The following is a 13589-nucleotide window of genomic DNA, read 5'->3' as shown; positions in this document are numbered from 1 at the left end:
AATAAACCACAGGAAAAAGACTGGAAAACCTCCAAAAGCATGGAGGTTAAAGAACATCTTGCTAAAGAATGAATGGGCCAACCAGGCAATTAGAGAAGAAATTTAAAAATACATGGAAACAAATGAAAATGAAAATACAACAATCCAAATGCTTTGGGATGCAACAAAGGCAGTCCTGAGGGGAAAATAAATTGACATCCAGGCCTATCTCAAGAAACAAGAAAAATCCCCAAAACAAAATCTAACAGCACACCTAAAGGAACTAGAAGCAGAAGAGAAAAGACACCCCAAACCCAGAAGAATAAGAAGAGAAATAATAAAGATCAGAACAGAAATAAACATTATAGAATCCAAAAAAAAAAAAATAGTAGAACAGATCAATGAAACGAAGAACTGGCATTTTGAAAAAGTAAACAACATTGATAAACCCCTAGCCAGACTTCTCAAAAGAAAAGAGAGGGGACCCAAATAGATAAAATCATAACTGAAAATGGATTTATTACAACCAATCCCTCAGAAATATAAGCAATAATTAAGGAATACTATGAAAAATTATATGCCAACAAAATGGACAACCTGGAAGAAATGGACAAATTCCTAGATACACACACACTACCAAACTGAAACAGGAAGAAATAGAAAATTTGAACAGACCTATAACTAGTGAAGAAATTGAATCCGTTATCAAAAATGTCTCCCCCAAATATGAGTCCTGGACCAGATGGCTCCCCTGGGGAATTCTAGCAGACAGTTAAAGCAGAGTTAATGCCTATCCTTCTCAAGCTGTTCCAAAAAAAATAGAAACAGAAGGAAAAATTCCAGACTCATTCTATGAAGCCAGCACTACTTTGATTCCTAAACCAGACACAGACTGAGCAAAAAAAAAGAGAACTACGGGCCAATATCCCTGATGAACATGGATGCAAAAATTCTCAACAAGATACCATCATATCCAATTCAACAGCATATTAAAAGAATTATTCACCATGATCAAGTGGGATTCATTCCCGGGCTGCAGGGTGGTTCAATATTCACAACACAATCAATGTGATACATCACATTATTAAAAGAAAAGATAAGAGTCATATGATCCTGTCAATCGATGCAGAAAAAGCATTCGACAAAATACAGCATCGTTTCTTAATAAAAACCCTCGAGAAAGTCGCAATAGAAGGAACATACTTAAACATCATAAAAGCCATTTGTCAAAAGCCCATAGCTAATGTCATCCTCAGTGAGGAAAAACTGAGAGCTTTCCCGCTGAGATCAGGAACACGACAGGGATGTCCACTCTCACCGCTGTTGTGTGATATAGTGTTGGAAGTCCTAGCACCGGCAATCAGACAACAAAAGGAAATAAAACTCATCAAAACTGGCAAAGAAAAGTCAAACTTTCACTTTTCGCAGACGACATGATACTATACATGGGAAACCTGACAGACTCCATCAAAAGTCTGCTAGAGTGGATAGATCAATTCACCACAGTTCCAGGGTACAAAATCAGTGTACAGAAATCGGCTGCATTTTTATACATCAATAATGTAGCAACAGAAAGAGAAATAAAGAATATGATCCCCTTCACCTTTGCACCAAGAATCATAAAATACCTAGGAATAAACCTAACCAAAGACATAAAAGATCTGTATGCTAAAAACTATAGAAAGCTTATGAAGGAAATGTCAGAAGATACAAAGAAATGGAAAAACATTCCATGCTCATGGATTGGAAGAGTAAATATTGTTACAATGTCAATACTACCCAAAGCAATCTACACATTCAATACAATCCCAATCAAAATTGCACCAGCATTCTTCCCAAAGCTAGAACAAACAATCCTAAAATTTGTCTGGAACCACAAAAGACCCCAAATAGCCAAAGTAATTTTGAAGAAGAAGACCAAAGCGGGAGGCATCACAATCCCAGACTTTAGCCTCTACCACAAAGCTGTAATCATCAAGACAGTACGGTATTGGCACAAAAACAGACTCCTAGACCAATAGAATCGAAACCCAGAATTGGACCCACAAATGTATGGACAACTAATCTTTGACAAAGATTAGTGCAGCCACTCTGGAAAACAGTGTAGAGGTTCCTCAGAAAATTAAAATAGATCTACCCTATGACCCATCAATAGCACTGCTAGAAACTTACCCAAGGGATACAGGAGTGCTGATGCATAGGGGCACTAGTACCCCAATGTTTATAGCAGCACTTTTATTTTTTTTTTAAATTTTTTTTTCAACGTTTATTTATTTTTGGGACAGAGAGAGACAGAGCATGAACGGGGGAGGGGCAGAGAGAGAGGGAGACACAGAATCGGAAACAGGCTCCAGGCCCTGAGCCATCAGCCCAGAGCCCGACGCGGGGCTCGAACTCCCGGACTGCGAGATCGTGACCTGGCTGAAGTCGGACGCTTAACCGACTGCGCCACCCAGGCGCCCCAAGCAGCACTTTTAACAATAGCCAAATTATGGAAAGAGCCTAGATGTCCATCAACTGACGAATGGATAAAGAAGATGTGATTTATATATACAATGGAATACTACTTGGCAATGGGAAAGAATGAAATCTGGCCATTTGCAGCAACATGGATGGAACTGGAGGGTATTATGCTAAGTGAAATAAGTCAGGCAGAGAGAGACAGATACCATAGGATTTCACTCATATGTGAATCTTGAGAAACTTAACAGAAGACTGTGGGGAAAGGAAGGGGGAAAATAGTTATAAACAGAGAAGAAGGGAGACAAAACATAAGAGACTCTTAAATACAGAGAAGAAACTGAGGGTGTTCAAGAGGGGAAAATGGGTGATGGGCTTGAGGAGGGAACTTGTTGGGATGAGCACTGGGTGGTGGATGTAAGCAATAGGCCACAGGAATCGACCCTAAAAACCAAGAGCACACTTTACACACTGTATGTAAGCCAATTTGACAATAAATTATATTTTGAAATAAAAATAAAAAATAAGACATTAAAAAAATCAGTATGACCCAGAATGTGAAAAGTAGTTAATCTCATTCCCAAATGATTGCATATCATCGTTGTAGGGGGTTTCTAAATCACCCATTAGCTTGTTCTGACATGATCTCTACTCACCTAAGTGGCTTGTTGTCTGGGCCCACATCAGTAAAGCCCATTTTCTCCAGTTTGCAGCACCTATAACGTTCATAGTGCTGAGTGTGAGTTTGTTCTTTCAGGTCTTCCATATTTATACAAAGAAGCATATCCCGGAGCTTGACAAAGTCACAGTGATTTTCATTTTCCACTAGGTAGAAAAATAAGAAAGTAACAACACTCATTATCAATCCTTTGCACCCAATCAGTATTCTAGAGTGGATATGTGCATGAAAAACATTTAAAATAACAACTAAGAGATCGTTCTGTTAAATAGCTATAATTCTTTGTAACTATAATTATATGGGACATATCTATTATAGGCAGAGTTTATTTTGGGACCAGGAAAGTTGCTTTAAGTTTATTAGTCAAAGAATAAATAAAAAACAGTGAAATAATGTTATATTAGTGTACACAGTTTTCATTAATAATTGTTAGTATTTTACAAACTGTCCCCCAAGGTATTTCACTGAGTGCTAACACAGAATATAATATTTCACTAATGAAACACTTTAATTAATGTAAATCCTGCTGACATGAAAACATTAAAAGTTATGCATGTTTGAGTTCTCTATTTCTATTTATACCCCATATTTATGAGACCAAATTAGTCAATATTCAAAATCAACCAATTAGTTTATATGGCTCTTTCCTGTGTTTGTCATATCCAGACTACTGGGCACAATATATACTTTATTGTGCATGATATTGTAACCAAATTTAATATACATTAAAATATATTGTTTTTAAGTGTGCTTCATAAGTTTAATTTTTAATATATCAATTAAAACATTTTTGAAACTAGTATAAGTGGAGATAATCCAATCCCCAATAATCTGTATTACAATCATATAAACCAGAGAATAAATGACTGCCTATTAGAATATTTCAATTCATCATGATGTTAGATAGCTAATATAAGTATATAGGTATGAATTTTCCAAAAGTAAATCACATTTCTTTTTTTTTTTTTAAATAGCTTACCATCCTTTTTCTTTGGTGGCCACTTAAAAATGCTTTACAAATTAAGTAGTCATTAATTCATGTAACAGGTTTTAAAGACTGGCATTTATACTTTAATAGTGTTCAAAGTTCTTTCGTTCAAAGCACTTTCCAACATTCTGAATGTAGTAGTTTATGCAGAGAGAGATACTATGTATATGTCAGGTTGGGGTAAATGAGGAGGTTCTACCAAACCTCTAAGAAATTTTGTCTAAAGCATCACCTGGTAAACTGTGAGAATGAATTATAGTCAAAGTGAGAATTCAGTTAAATGTAAAAGAATCTGTGCTTCTAATTAGTAACTCTCAATTTACTATTTAGCAGCAATTACCACTACTGACTCAAGTTAAAATATTTTAGGACTATGAGAATACACACACACACACACACAGTCTTTCCAGAGCAAGCCTGCTCACTTTTATCACATTTACCTTGTAAAACTCCCCAAGGGTACTGACGGCCTCTGACCATTCTTTTTCCAACTTTCACTTCATCCATACTCCCTACTACAGCAAAAGGTAATTGTCCCTAGAAAGTAAGAACAACTTTCATTATGTTCCCTTATACCAATAAGGCCTACTCTGTTACCTATTTCCGTTGTGAAAATCAAAAGAAATAATATTATATTTACTCAAACAAGTTTATCTACCCTGCCTCAGATTTTGTGACTTGCAGTAAATTTGTGCAAATTAATTTCTGCAAGCATTATTGTCAGGTCATGCACATAAATGAAAACTACCGAGTAGAGGCTAAAGCAAGGCATTCTGCTGTGGGGAATACAAATAAAAAATATTTTTACTAGACACATTTTTTTCACATTGTCTTTACCCCAAAACAAAAAATGTTGAGGAAATAATATGTAAACCACTTTTTAAAATGTTTATTTATTTTTAAGAGAGAGAACAGGGTAGGGGCAGAGAGAGGAAGATAGAGGATCTGAAGTCAACTCTTTGCTGACAGCAGAAAGCCCAAGGTGGGGCTCCAACTCATTAATTGCAAGATCATGACCTGAACCTAAGTTGGACACTTAAACGAGTCACCTAGGTGCCCTATCTGTAAACCACTTTTAACTCCAATATACAAGTTAAATGGAAAATATTGAGAAAAAACTGTAATAATTAATGGATATACAATTAGGGTATATTAATAAATACCACCATACATGTATCAATAAATTCTAAACATAATTAAAGTGTCTTTCTGGGAGGTGAGAATCAGAGAGATTCTGAAAATTAATGTGCAACCAAACGGAGATTTGGGAAGATAATAAGCAAAGTAGGAAGAATAATCACAGGTAAAAATGAGGTTTTCAACAGGCTGTAAAGACAGCAGAAATATTCAAGATAAATTCATGATCTGTCAGAAGTTATATAGATTGAATAGAAAGGTTGATATACAAGAAATGTCTAAGATAAAAATTAGTCAGCATCAATATAAATACTTAATACCTAACAATATTTAATTTATTAATTGATTTTGATGAAAAAGTATTCCCTATGAATTCTTAGAGGTACAATTAGATAGGAAAGGCCAAAATATTTAGGACAAAATCTGAAGAAAATTTAACACAGAAGAATAAATATAAATTTTACAGTACTCAGCTTTTCAATTCAGAAGTCTGTTTAGTTTGTGAAATCTTACAATAAATGGTGTATGAAAAATACCAAAAGAGAAATGGAAGAAACATAATTTTTATCAATTATTTGTTATAGATAGACCCTGTGTATCAGGCACTTCACAAAGACTATGGCATTTATACCTCACAAAAAGCCTCAATAGTCATATGAATAATCCCATAGTGTAGATACATTAAAAACCTCAGGGAATATAGAAATTCTATAAATTCTACAGGATTTTATTAATTTTTTAAAATAGTTTTCCTCTTTTTTAAAGTTTTTATTTAAATCCCATTAGTTAACATACAGTGTAATATTAGTTTCAGGTGTACAATATAATGATTCAACACTTCCATACAGCACTTAGTGGTCATTCCCCCTACCCATTCCCCTCTGGTAACCATTGGTTTGTCATCAATAGTTAAGAGTCTGTTTCGTGGCTCCTATCTTTTCCTTTGCTCATTTGTCTTGTTTCTTAAATTCTGCATATGAGTGAAATTTTATGGCATTTGTCTTTCTCTGACTTATTTCCCTTAGCACTATACTCTCCAGCTTCATCCATGTCATTACAAATAGCAACATTTCACTCTTTCTATGGCTGAATAATATTTAATTTTATATATGTACCATATCTTCTTTATCCATTCATCTATTGATGGATACTTGGGCTGCTTCCACAATTTGGCTATTGTAAATCATGCTAAAATAAAAATAGAGGTGTATGTATCCATTTGAATTAGTGTTTCTGCACTTGGGGCGTTCATACCAGTAGTGTGATTGCTAGATTTTACGGTACTTCTATTTTCAACTTTCTAAGTGAACTCCATACTGTTTTTCTGTTTTGCTTCTTAAAATCCCATATTATTTTTGCTTCCATTTACATGGTAAATGTTTTTCATAGTCCACTTTTATTTACTTTAAAATTTTTATTTTAATTTTTAATTCTTTTTTAATTAAATATAATTTATTGTCAAATTGATGTCCATACCACACTCAGTGCTCATCCCAACAGGTGCCCTCCTCAATGCCCATCACAAAATTTCCTTCTCCCCCCATCCCCCATCAACCCTGAGTTCTCAGTATTTAGAACCTCTTATGGTTGGTGTCCCTCTCTCTAACTTCCCCCCCTTCACCACCCCCCTAGTTGCCTGTCAAGTTTCTCAGGATATATGGTGAAATCCTATGGTATCTGTCTCTCTCTCTGCCTGACTTATTTCACTTAGCATAATACCCTCCAGTTCCATCCATGTTGCTGCAAATGGCCAGATTTCATTCTTTCTCATTGCCAAGTAGTATTCCATTGTATATATAAATCACATCTTCTTTATCCATTCGTCAGTTGATGGACATCTAGGCTCTTTCCATAATTTGGCTATTGTTAAAAGTGCTGCTATAAACATTGGGGTACTAGTGCCCCTATGCATCAGCACTCCTGTATCCCTTGGGTAAGTTTCTAGCAGTGCTATTGATGGGTCATAGGGTAGATCTATTTTAATTTTCTGAGGAACCTCTACACTGTTTTCCAGAGTGGCTGCACTAATCTTTGTCAAAGATTAGTTGTCCATACATTTGTGGGTCCAATTCTGGGTTTCGATTCTATTGGTCTAGGAGTCTGTTTTTGTGCCAATACCGTACTGTCTTGATGATTACAGCTTTGTGGTAGAGGCTAAAGTCTGGGATTGTGATGCCTCCCGCTTTGGTCTTCTTCTTCAAAATTACTTTGGCTATTTGGGGTCTTTTGTGGTTCCAGACAAATTTTAGGATTGTTTGTTCTAGCTTTGGGAAGAATGCTGGTGCAATTTTGATTGGGATTGTATTGAATGTGTAGATTGCTTTGGGTAGTATTGACATTGTAACAATATTTACTCTTCCAACATTTATTTATTTTTGGGACAGAGAGAGACAGAGCATGAACGGGGGAGGGGCAGAGAGAGAGGGAGACACAGAATCGGAAACAGGCTCCAGGCTCTGAGCCATCAGCCCAGAGCCTGACGCGGGGCTCGAACTCCCGGACCGCGAGATCGTGACCTGGCTGAAGTCGGACGCTTAACCGACTGCGCCACCCAGGCGCCCCAATATTTACTCTTCCAATCCATGAGCATGGAATGTTTTTCCATTTCTTTGTATCTTCTGACATTTCCTTCATAAGCTTTCTATAGTTTTTAGCATACAGATCTTTTATGTCTTTGGTTAGGTTTATTCCTAGGTATTTTATGATTCTTGGTGCAAAGGTGAAGGGGATCATATTCTTTATTTCTCTTTCTGTTGCTACATTATTGATGTATAAAAATGCAGCCGATTTCTGTACACTGATTTTGTACCCTGGAACTGTGGTGAATTGATCTATCCACTCTAGCAGACTTTTGATGGAGTCTGTCAGGTTTCCCATGTATAGTATCATGTCGTCTGCGAAAAGTGAAAGTTTGACTTTTCTTTGCCAGTTTTGATGAGTTTTATTTCCTTTTGTTGTCTGATTGCCGGTGCTAGGACTTCCAACACTATATCACACAACAGCGGTGAGAGTGGACATCCCTGTCGTGTTCCTGATCTCAGCGGGAAAGCTCTCAGTTTTTCCTCACTGAGGATGACATTAGCTATGGGCTTTTGACAAATGGCTTTTATGATGTTTAAGTATGTTCCTTCTATTGCGACTTTCTCGAGGGTTTTTATTAAGAAACGATGCTGTATTTTGTCGAATGCTTTTTCTGCATCGATTGACAGGATCATATGACTCTTATCTTTTCTTTTAATAATGTGATGTATCACATTGATTGTGTTGTGAATATTGAACCACCCTGCAGCCCGGGAATGAATCCCACTTGATCATGGTGAATAATTCTTTTAATATGCTGTTGAATTGGATATGATGGTATCTTGTTGAGAATTTTTGCATCCATGTTCATCAGGGATATTGGCCCGTAGTTCTCTTTTTTTTTGCTCAGTCTGTGTCTGGTTTAGGAATCAAAGTAGTGCTGGCTTCATAGAATGAGTCTGGAATTTTTCCTTCTGTTTCTATTTTTTTTGGAACAGCTTGAGAAGGATAGGCATTAACTCTGCTTTAACTGTCTGCTAGAATTCCCCAGGGGAGCCATCTGGTCCAGGACTCATATTTGGGGGAGACATTTTTGATAACGGATTCAATTTCTTCACTAGTTATAGGTCTGTTCAAATTTTCTATTTCTTCCTGTTTCAGTTTGGTAGTGTGTGTGTATCTAGGAATTTGTCCATTTCTTCCAGGTTGTCCATTTTGTTGGCATATAATTTTTCATAGTATTCCTTAATTATTGCTTATATTTCTGAGGGATTGGTTGTAATAAATCCATTTTCAGTTATGATTTTATCTATTTGGGTCCCCTCTCTTTTCTTTTGAGAAGTCTGGCTAGGGGTTTATCAATGTTGTTTACTTTTTCAAAATGCCAGTTCTTCGTTTCATTGATCTGTTCTATTTTTTTTTTTTTTTTGGATTCTATAATGTTTATTTCTGTTCTGATCTTTATTATTTCTCTTCTTATTCTTCTGGGTTTGGGGTGTCTTTTCTCTTCTGCTTCTAGTTCCTTTAGGTGTGCTGTTAGATTTTGTTTTGGGGATTTTTCTTGTTTCTTGAGATAGGCCTGGATGTCAATTTATTTTCCCCTCAGGACTGCCTTTGTTGCATCCCAAAGCATTTGGATTGTTGTATTTTCATTTTCATTTGTTTCCATGTATTTTTAAATTTCTTCTCTAATTGCCTGGTTGGCCCATTCATTCTTTAGCAAGATGTTCTTTAACCTCCATGCTTTTGGAGGTTTTCCAGTCTTTTTCCTGTGGTTTATTTCATGTTTCATAGCATTGTGATCTGAAAGTGTGCATGGTATGATCTCACTTTTATATTTATTGAAGGCTGTTTTGTGACCCAGTATGTGATCTATCTTGGAGAATGTTCCATGTGCACTCGAGAAGAATGTGTATTCTGCATTTGCATGAAAAGTTCTGAATATATCTGTCAAGTCCATCTGGTCCAATGTATCATTCAGGGCCATTGTTTCTTTACTGATACTCTGCCTAGATGATCTGTCCATTGTTGTAAGTGGGGTATTAAAGTCCCCTACAATTACCACATTCTTATCAATAAGGTTGCTTATGTTTGTGATTAGTTGTTTTATATATTTGGGTGTTTCTGAATTCAGTACATAGACATTTATATTTATCTCTTGTTACAGCCTTTAATTGAAAGTGTAGTTTGTCTGACATAAGTATGGCTACTCCAGCTTTCTTTTGACTTCCAGGAGCATGATACATGGTTCTTCACCCCCTCACTTTCAATCTGAAAGGTCTCAGGTCTCAAATGGGTCTCTTGTAGACAGCAAACAGATGGGTCTTTTTTTTTTAATCCATTTTGATACCCTATGTCTTTTGATTGTGGCATGTAGTCCATTTGCATTAAGTGTTATTAACGAAAGATATGGATTCAGAGTCATTGTGTTATCTGTAGGTTTCATGCTTGTAGTGATGTTTCTGGTCCTTTGTGGTCTTTGCAACATTCCACTTACAGTGTCCCCTTAGGATCTCTTGTAGGGCTGGTTAGTGGTGATGAATTCCTTTCAGTCTTTGTCTGGGAAAACCTTTATCTCTGCTTCTGTTCTGAATGGCAGGCTTGATGGATAAAGGATTCTTGACTGGATATTTTTCCTATTCAGCACATTGAAAATTTCCTGCCACTCCTTTCTGGCCTGCCAAGTTTCAGTATATAGGTCTCCTACTACCCTTATATGTCTCTGTTTGTATGTCAAGACTCGTTTGTCCCTGGCTTCTTTCAGAATTTTCTCTTTATCCTTGTATTTTGCCAGTTTCACTATGATATGTTGTGCACAAGATCAATTCAAGTTATCTCTGAAGGGAGTTCCCTGTGCCTCCTGGATTTCAATGCCTGTTTCCTTCCCCAGATCAGAGAAGTTCTCAGCTATTATCTGTTCAAGTACACCTTCAGCACCTTTCTCTCAATTTCTTCTGAAATTCCTACCATACAGGTATTGCTCCATTTCATCGCATCATTTAGTTCTCTCTCACCTTGTACTCCTGGATTTTTTTATCTCTCTTTTTCTCAGCTTCCTCTTTTTCCATAATTTTATCTTCAATTCACCCATTCTCCCCTCTGCCTTTTCAATCCACGCTGTGGCCACCTTCATTTTATTTTTACCTCATTTATAGCATTTTTTAATTCATCATTATTATTTTTTCGTCCCTTGATCTCTGTAGCAATAGATTCTCTGCTGTCTTCTATGCTTTTTTCAAGCTCAGCAATTAATTTTATAACTATTATTCTAAATTCTTAGTTATATTGCTTAAGTCGGTTTTGATCAATTCGTTAGCTGCTGCTACTTCCTGGAATTTCTTTCCAGTAGAATTCTTCCATTTCATCATGTTGGCTAGTTTTCTGTCCTTTATGTGTTTTAAAAGCTTGTTGTATTCTCTGCACCTGCAAGCACTGATACATTAAAAGGGGGGAGGTCATACACTCCAGGGCCTGGCACCTCAGGAAGTGGTTTTTTTGAGATTGTTGCATGCTCTCTGTTGTGACTTTGGTTATTTTATTACCCTACTCATAGTGATATTTTGGACCCTCCACCAGATGTGCTTTGATTTGTTCCTTGGTGTAACCCTGTAAAGGAAAACAAACAGGAGACAAAACACACAAACACCCAAACCAATAAAGAAAAACAAAAAAATTTAAAACAAAAAACCCAAAAACACCTACTACAAGTAAAGAACAGGGTGGAGGCGGTGCTGATGGAAGAGCACATACAAAGAGAGAAATTACAGGAGCAGTGACCAAGAAAAAATAAACATTGATTAGGCAGAGAGAAAGGCTTAATCCAGAGAGAAAGAAAGGAAAATAAGGAAGGAGGCGGGCAAAAAGAAATGAAGATAAAGTTACCCAGACAGAGACTATATGGCTTGATTATTCCAGAAAGAGAGAAAGGAATATAAAGAAGGAGGTGTAAAACATGTATCAAGAGAATGGATTAAATATGTCTGTTTAGACAGACTGCTAACCAGAGTAACCAGCCTAGAGGAGGGAAGAGATAAGGAGGAGAAATGGGGTTTGGGGGGGAGTATATATTCATATATCCAGAATTGATGTAGAATTAATCTAGACAGTGCTGCATCACTGGTGTGGGAGAACTGTGCACAGGGTCTGTCAGTTTACACAGTTACCCAGTGCGAAGGGGCATGGTTTGGTGTAGTCTGGACCCACCTCCCCTATGGGCCCTGGCACTGATTCCTGAGGCCACGTTAGTGGTGGTGGTGGGGGAGGGGAATGGTGATACCCCAGTCTCAACAGACCTGGACCCTGTGGACTCCATTTGAGTCATCCTTACTGTGCCATGGGCACAGATGTAGTGGTCCTTCTCTCTCCTCCAACTCCCCTGACCCTGCGCTTGGCTAGGATTCAAAGTCCCACTCCATGCACTCTGGCACTGGGGAAGCCCCTCTCAGTGCGGCCTGATATGTGGTCCCAGCTGGCTTTTTCTGTATCACTGCACTTCAGGGAAGACCGCCTTCTCCTACTGTGAACTGCACTGCTGACCTCACCACCAAGCCCCAGGGGTGGCGGATGCAGGCAGATGCAGGCAGGCTTTGTCTTTTTCCACAGCACTCTAGGGAGGGGCCACTTTCTCCTACAGTGATCTACACCCTCGGCCCAGCCACTGAACCCAGAGGTGGTGGGTGCAAGCAGGCTTTGTACTATTGTACAGCCCTCCAGGGAGGGGACCGCTTTCTCTACCTGTGGATTGTGCCCCTGACCTACCACCTAACCCAAGCCTGACTCCCTTCCTCCCCAGGTGTGTGAACAGGGATCCAGCACCAGTCTGAAGAAAGCCCCCCAGTTAGAGATAGGATCACTATCAGTCCCAGTCCGAGGTCTTTCTCCTGTCCAGATATGGTCCTACACTTCCCTAGCCACTCTTTCTCTTCCCTTTGTCTCTGCAGAAGGGAATCCCTCCCCTCCATGCCCATGTGGCCTTTCTTATTTCCCCCAGTTTGCAATCACCTGCCTATCATTTCTCCAGTTTTCCCATTTTCTTCCTGGTAGATTCAGTCTCTTTCCCTCCCAGACTCTGGGATTCAAAGTCCTTTGGCTTCAGCACCTCTTTGTTTGAGAGATGAGGGAAGTATGGATCCCCTTACTTCTCCGCCATGTTGGCCTCTCCACCTTTAATTCTTTTCCATACCTCCTCTGTTAAACTGTGTGTGTCTTTAGGTCTGAAGTGAGTCTTTTGTAATCAATATATAGATGGGTCTTGCCTTTTTAACCATTCAGTCATTCTATGTCTTTGAATCCATTTATTTTAATCCATTTATCATTAAAGTAATATTGACAAATGTGTTTATTGCCAGTTGTTACTTGTTTTACAGTCATTTTTATGGTTCTTCTCTGTTCTTTCCCTCTTCTCTTGCCCTCTTCCCTTGTGATTTTTGGGTTCCTTTAGCATTATTCTTGACTATATTTCTTTTTTTTGTTTGTTTGTTTTGGGTCTAATATAGGTTTGTGATTTTTGTTTATTTATTTTTAATATGAAATTTATTGTCAAATTGGTTTCCATACAACACCCAGTGCTCATCCCAACAGGTGACCTCCCTCAATACCCATCAACCACCCACCCCTGCTTCCCCCCCATAAACCCTCAGTTTGTTCTCAGTTTTTAACAGTCTCTTATGTTTTGGCTCCCTCCCTCTCTCACCATTTTTTTCCTTCCCCTCCCCCATGGTTTCCTGTTAAGTTTCTCAGGATCCACATAAGAAAGAAAACATATGGAATCTGTCCTTCTCTGTATGACTTATTTCACTTAGCATAACACTCTCCAGTTCCATCCAC

The 13589-nt window shown here is 37.9% G+C and overlaps 1 protein-coding gene across 4 annotated transcripts in view; it reads right to left on the bottom strand.

The window, feature by feature from the left end:
* SEPTIN14 (septin 14) overlaps positions 1–13589 on the bottom strand; it is a 93744-nt gene that overhangs the window by 22139 nt on the left and 58016 nt on the right. For all 4 annotated transcript variants that reach the window (XM_047839536.1, XM_047839538.1, XM_047839540.1 and 1 more), the window contains 2 exons: positions 4547–4643; positions 3096–3264 (listed from right to left, as the gene is read on the bottom strand). In XM_047839536.1, coding sequence (XP_047695492.1) covers positions 3096–3264; positions 4547–4643 — 266 coding nt within the window. The remainder of the gene's footprint in view (positions 1–3095; positions 3265–4546; positions 4644–13589) is intronic.

The sequence above is a fragment of the Prionailurus viverrinus genome, chromosome E3 (assembly GCF_022837055.1).
Source record: "Prionailurus viverrinus isolate Anna chromosome E3, UM_Priviv_1.0, whole genome shotgun sequence".
In the NCBI taxonomy this organism is placed as follows: domain Eukaryota; kingdom Metazoa; phylum Chordata; class Mammalia; order Carnivora; family Felidae; genus Prionailurus; species Prionailurus viverrinus.
Note: the sequence above shows the minus strand (reverse complement) of the source record. Positions and strands in the feature narration are given on the sequence as shown.